Source organism: Varanus komodoensis, unplaced genomic scaffold (genome assembly GCF_004798865.1).
Source record: "Varanus komodoensis strain SLA01 unplaced genomic scaffold, ASM479886v1 scaffold7_3, whole genome shotgun sequence".
In the NCBI taxonomy this organism is placed as follows: domain Eukaryota; kingdom Metazoa; phylum Chordata; class Lepidosauria; order Squamata; family Varanidae; genus Varanus; species Varanus komodoensis.
The window spans coordinates 14335597-14342672 of NW_025336480.1; the positions used below are offsets into that span (position 1 = coordinate 14335597).

The 7076-nt window shown below is 39.2% G+C and overlaps 1 protein-coding gene across 1 annotated transcript; it reads left to right on the top strand.

The window, feature by feature from the left end:
• Positions 1–1819: 1819 nt before the first annotated feature.
• Positions 1820–6136, top strand: LOC123035852 (thymosin beta-12-like). Its single transcript, XM_044454486.1, has 3 exons — positions 1820–1846; positions 2610–2717; positions 6045–6136. Exons 2-3 carry the CDS (start codon positions 2618–2620, stop codon positions 6080–6082), a joined length of 138 nt encoding a protein of 45 aa, XP_044310421.1. The 5' UTR covers positions 1820–1846; positions 2610–2617; the 3' UTR covers positions 6083–6136.
• The last annotated feature ends 940 nt before the right edge of the window (positions 6137–7076 follow it).

Here is a 7076-nt window from a genome sequence, read left to right on the forward strand (position 1 = left end):
GGTCTGGTATTACTACTTAGGTTGTTCAGATTTAAATATTGTTTTATTGTATATTGTTGTTTTATCATTGATATTTTATTTGTAACCTGCCCAGGGAACCTTATGTTAATGGGGTAGGGGGAAAACAAACAAATACCATAAATACACTGGCATATAACACAACCCTTGAAACCAAAAATAGCAAAGCAAAAATCTGGGATTGTCTTATATGCCAGGTGAAATTTTTTCCTTAGCTGCTTCCTCCAGTTTCACACCATCTTCTCAGTAACATTGAACCTTGTAGCTGCATTACAATTACCCCTTTCTCAGTTTGAATAACCTTTAGCTTAAAACAAGACTCAACAGGTGTGGCCCACTCTGGAGAATTCATCCTGCTTTGCATTGTATCACACATGGCCAGAGTCCAGCACCCACCCTGCCCAGTTGCCTGCTCTCACCGGGTGGTGGTGTGCCTTTCCAGGATGGCTGCAGCTGTGGCTAGGAAGGGGCATGTTCCCTGTACAGCTCTCTGTGGAGAGAGGCAACTCTGCCTGTGCGGGCCGCCTCCCTCTTGCCCTCCCCCTGCATTCATTCACAGTGTCAGCCATGGCATCCGCCATCCTCCCTGACCAATCCAAGCCAGCCAGTCCCCTTGCAGGCCACCATCAGCCTCCAACTTTGCTATTGTACCTTTCTGCAAACCATCCAGAGAGCTTTGGCTACAGGCAGCATAGAAATGAAATGAATGAATGAATAAATAAAATAAGCATAACATTTTCATCTTTTGTGGCAATCCATGGTTTAGGGTTTGTTTTTTTTAAAGCTGTCATATTACTTTACAAAACTTTCTGTAGACACAGATCTCACAGATATGAGCCAAGGCCTATAGAAAGGGAATGTGAGCTCTACTGAAATTGGAAAGGTAACATGACTTTTAGCTTGAATAATGTGATTTCATGAGAGTCTAGAAGCTTCCAGCTGACCAATACTCATATATACAAAATGACCCTTGAAACCGGAAATAGCACAGCAAAAATGGGGGGAGGGATCATCTTATATGCCCAACATATGATGAACACCAGAAAAACAGCCCAAAATATTGACCTTGTCTTCTACACAAGTTTTCTTATATGCAGGTATATACAATAGCTCTTTGATCTGTCGCCTTTGTTTTATTCAACTGTACATATGTTTGTGATTTATTTTAGCAATATTGAATGTGATAATAAAACTTTACTGTTTGCCAGTTAAGTAAGCAGATGTAAAAATTTGCCAGAAATGTAGTCATATGTTAATCCCATCCTGATCACCTTGAGTCTCCCTCCATTTCCCAGTACTTGCATAATATGTGAAACTATTTCTGCATCCCCCAGGAAAGTGTGGACAAAACCTCTCCTATCTTCTAATTAGTGTACTTCTCATTCTGACTGATGTCTGGTGCAGTTCCTATTTCCCTTATTGAGGAAATCAAATAAGAGTACCATTTTCACACTGAAACCATTTTCTTCCACCTATTAGCAAGATGTTTGTGTGTTCCCTTTCCATTGCCTGAATTTCAAACTGTTCACAACATATTTGCATAGTTGTTAAGCTCTGGGCTCAGTAAATGTGGGTGGTGGAGGGAATCAAGATAATATTTTGCTTTTCTTTCTGCTTTTCCATTCTGCAGGTGGATATTCCCACCCCTAGCTGTGCCCAGCCTGCTTTGTGAAATCCTGTCATTTGCTCAACTACGCCTGCTGCAGGCTTATCAATATTAATTGAGGTGGGCTGAGATGGGAGGAGGGATCAGGGATTAGTGTGACCTTTTCCATCCCATGCTGGTTCAGACGGTCAAAAAGAAGCTGAGAAGAGAGAAGCAGGACAGGTAATGGGATGTGGCTTTAGTATCTTTTTCTCCCATAATAAAACAGAAAGCTATACAATCATAATAGCTTTTTATGGTATTTATGAAAGGACAGATGTTAGTGGTAATCTTTGAGTCAAATTTATTCCTGACTGAATCACCATTTCCCAGGATGTTTTATATCCTTGTTGCTTGGGAAAAAATCTTAAGCAATTAGCACAAAGAAGCTGAAATAGGTTAAATATTTAAATACTGGAATGTTTGTCTAATCAGAACCCTTCTGCATGAATTGTGAACAGGGAAGGGGTGAGGAGGAACAAAGCGATCCACACATCTGTTGTTCCATTGTTAAGCACAATTGTTCACAATTGGTAATCCAGACATTTATTTTGTGGTTTTGTTCTGTTAAAGGAAACTGGGATGTTTTGATCTTATTATAAACAATGCCTTTTGCATAGGCTAGCAAAAGTATTGTTAATTGTTAAGAGGATATTCTAGAAAATAATTAACCATCTGAGAAACCTGATTTCTGTGTATTAGCATTTGGCTTTTCATTTACTATAAAGAAAAGCCTCTCCTTATTGCACAATAAATCAATACATTCCTTCCCTCCTCTTTCCTTGTTTTTCTTCGTGTTTGTTTGTAAAATCTAATCTCTTGTGGTGCATAACATTTATATTATATTGGATTCAACAGAAAATGTGGTCCAGGGATGTTTACAGATATATTTGTAATATGTTACAAGCTAACAAAGCCAAGGGTGTGTTTCTTCTCTCTTTGTCAGGATCCATCATGTCTGACAAACCAGATTTTGCAGAAATTGAAACATTTGATAAGACCAAACTGAAAAAAACTGAAACAAGAGAAAAAAATCCACTGCCTACTAAGGAAAGTAAGTTATTCCTATTCAGCCTGGACATACAATTATTGCCTTGCTTGATATATGTAATGCATAAATACTCAAGGTCCTAATGTTCCAGAATCACTTCTTACCATGGAATCCTATACGTAACTACTCAGAAATAAGTGAGAATAGGAATGCAGCCTTAAAGAAAAATTAATTTGGCTTGATTATATGTATGTAGCTGTAATGTACATTGGCAAATTAAATTACACGTGGTGAGTTTAAACTGTGTTCTTGAATTTACAGTATGTCAAAGGTAATAATATAACTTGCAGTCTGAAAATCCATCTTACCAGACTCTCTGGAAGCACAATAATTATATATTTGAATTTCAAGTCTAAGACCTGCTTTAATATATGCTAGAATGGTAGCCATATTTGACTGTTACCAGCACAGAGAAAGAGAGAGTGAGAGAATGAGAGAAAGGATGCTATCGCACATAATAGCCTGACAAATTTCTTGTGGCATAAAGGATTATGCCAGAATAGTCCACAAATGCTTATGCTACAATGAATCTGCTATTTTCTGCATTGCCGTTATGCTTTTATTTTCCAAATACATTTAGCCCAAAATACATCATTCTATTATTACCATAAAAAAAAATCCTCCATCATAGAAAGATTGTTTAGTGCTGCCCTCTTCTGGATTGTCTGTCACATGTCTACTATTATAGTGCAGCCCTGAGTGAAGAGGCTGCTGCCTACACACATGCCAGGGTGAGGCTCTATGCTTCAAACGCCACAGACCCTCATGGCTGGGTGGCATCCTGAATACTCAAGGCCCAATCATGGGTTGTTGTAGTGTGTGATCCTGGGCAACGGGGGTTAAACATAGCCTGTTCTCACATCAACTTGCCAGGCAGATTCATACAACATGGCAAGTGATGGTTGGCAGTTGAATATCCGGGATAGCACCTGCAGGCAGTGTGGTTCATCACAGCTTGAATAAGCAGCAACAAGCCACAGCATGTTGTGCGGATCTACTGGGTGAGCCTTTAATGTGCCACAACTCTGATGTTTTTGTTGCAAAGAGGTAACATGGCTAATCCCTAGAATTTGACCAATGTGATGTGAATTAGATTATAGTTATCATATATTAGTAGCCTAAAAATGCATACTTTAATTTTAATCTGCCACTGTAATCAGCAAGAAATTTATAATCCTTGGATTTATAGATTATAAATTATAATCTATGGAGCTGGAATACTACTGACATTCTCCTCTCCTCTCACAGCAGATTTTATAAAAACCTGGCACGTGATATATATTACCCAGTTCTGAACCTTGTTTACCATCCAGTGCAATACAGCCAATAACTCTTTGAACTTAGAGCTGCTCTGTTTGGCAAAGTTGCTATTGTGCTAGAATCTACCCTTCGCATGTAACAAAACAAGAATGGCATATGCTAGAGCAGGAATTCCCAAAATGGGTGATACCTCCCCCCTGGGGGTCGTGGAAAGAGCCAGGAGGGTGGTGATTGTTTTCAATTTGCAGTAGAGCAATAGACCTAATACAAAGGCATGGGGGCACTAGGGTTGTTGTCCAAGAGGAAAGGAGTAGCAGCCCAAAAACATACGGGGACCACTGTCCTAGACAGAGATGACCGGTTCTGACAACCCAATTCCTCAATGCAATCAGGTAGAAATGTACATAGTCATACTGACAAAGAATGAGGTTAACTGGCCACACAGATGGGGAAAACCAGCAGTCTTCTCTGTGATCACTGATGTTGTGGAAAGCACACTTACAATCACAACAGCTGTCAGCTTCATCTGTTAACAATAGGCTTTCTCCAAACTCTGAGCACCCACCTAAAGGGATCATGTAGAGGAATTTGTGTGAACTAGGCCAAGCACCATGAAAACTACTGAATGGTTTCAGCCTCTTGTTCCATTACATATACTATGACAGCAGTATGCAATTGGTTGAAAAAATGCATAACATGTTCTTGCCCACAGTGTGGAAAGGAGAGGTGTGCACTAAACTGACAAACTGTTATCATGTCAGAAAGCTGTTTTGTCTTCAGAATTTCCAGATTATTTTACAGGATCTTTAAAACAACAACAACCAGGACATTAGAACCATTAGAATAACCTAGCATTCTGTACTTTAACAAGTTCTGAATAAAATCATGAAAACAAGAAGGGAAAAAAAGAATGCAAATACAATTTGTGCATGACTTTATACATTCAATTGTGACCATTTGGGGGAAGGCATGTGTTATTAGAATGAAAGAAATGCTTAGTCATCTACTTTTAAATTCGTTTTTTGGCTACCCACATGTCTTAGCTTCTGTCTAACAAGATCTGTTGGTGACTAAGTAGGGCTAGATCCATTTGAAGGTAATCAGAGTCTTATTCTTACCCAAGGACTTCCTGTCAGTGGCATTACTGAGCATAAACGCACATCCTAAAACACAATCATGTGCACGTTTTGACAGAAAAAAAGGCCTACATCTTCCACCATGCCCCAAATAGCACACTTAAGCAACTTTCTTGGGTGGTAACTAAAATGAGGCAAATATTAATCTGCAGCTCAAGGAGAGCATTAAGAAATGCAGTAGGTGGAAATGAACCTAAAGATAAGGCATTCACCCACATAATCAGCTTTTTACCCTGCCTTCATTCCAAAGAGTGCAGAGTGACACATGCTGGTCCTTTTTTCCTTGAAACTGTACAAGATGACCCTGAGGATGCCATAGTAGAGCAAACAATTGAACCCCAATCTCCCAATCTAAATCTAGCATGCTATCTATATCCCACATTTCATCATCTGTTGTGAACCAAGGAAAAGTCTTCCTTAGCATTAACTTCTCCAGAAGCAGCGTCCTGTCTAGCTTGAGAAACAGTGAGTGATGCTGGTCTAGCACACAGGGGCAGCAAAGCTGTGGCCCTCCAGAGGTTTTGACCTACAGCTGTGATTAGCCCTAGCCAGCTTCATGGCTGATAAAAAGGGATAATGGAAGTTGTAGACCAACAACATCCACAAGGCCACACATTTCCCATGCCTGTGATAAACCAGTGTCAACCATGTTTCTCTGCACAGGATTTGCTTCTGTGTTACTCACCAAGATTCCCCATGCCAGTCCCAAGAGCTGTGTGCCATGACCCAGCAGTAACTTGTGCATCAGTAGCCAATGAGAAATTATTGCTGGGAATGGAAATGATTGCAATTTGTTCCTTTTGAAATTGTTAATGCAAATGTTCTGCACAAATTAACAGAAGAAAATATCAATTATTTGCTAAGTATTTGGAATAATAGATGCTATAGAAACATCATGTGTTGGTAAATGGTCTTTCTCTGGTTTTCTTGGCAGCCATTGAACAGGAAAAGCAAAGCAAAAACACACCCTGAAGGTGGATCAGAAGATATGGCTGACATCTCCTCCTGTGGGGTTTTAAGTTCTAAGTTTTTTTAACTTTGCTATTTGTTAGGTTTTTTAAAATATCACTTGTTTGTGTATTTTTGCCTTCTTGGTGCAGCAGGGTCTTTTTTTTAAAGCAATGCTCTGAAGCCAATCAAATCCATCTTTTGTAATTTCCAAAAGGGACTACAATCCTGTGTCCAATACACATGTGACAATTTGCCAAAAATGTACACTTTTGTTGTATGTCAACAAAAAATATTATTTTCATACAGTATTTGATGTAGAACCTCACAATAAACCAATTTCTTATGTGTTACTCTTCTTTATAATTGAAATATGAAGCTTCAGAGTGGCACACCCAGAAAGCATGTCCTTAGATGCTGTTAGACATAAGATTTAACCTTCAGGTTACAGTTCATTATGGGTCTAACCCCATTCACACACCATAAATGTTTTGCTTCTGGAAATTGACAGGGAAATACCTCTTGTAACAAGAGGTACAACCAACCCTAACCCTAAAGTTAACTTCTATGATAATTAGAAGAAATTACCATTCTGAATTGCCAGTCTTTGAAGGTGCAAGTTTTATATGCCCTCACATTTAGCCAGTTGTACAATGTGCTGCAATAAGACATGTCACATGAAGGTGTGGTTTTCAACAGGCAGCCCCCACTTGGTGTGAACATGGTCACCAAGGATTCTGCCATAGTTTAACAGTTGTGTCGCCTGATACGCAACACTTTCTGATGGGCTTGGTGCATGAACTGAGGCATAGATTCATATATAAAATGGTCTGAAGATTAGTTTTGTATTATTTCTCAAGACAAGTTTAAATATTAATCTGTCAAAATCTGTTTTCTGGTACCTCTGATGTAGCTCAAGTTACCTAGACCCTAGATTTCAGAATCAGCCAATGTGGCTAAATCATGATGGAAAAGTCCAGGGTAAAGGGCTCTTCACACATTCATAGTGACATTATGG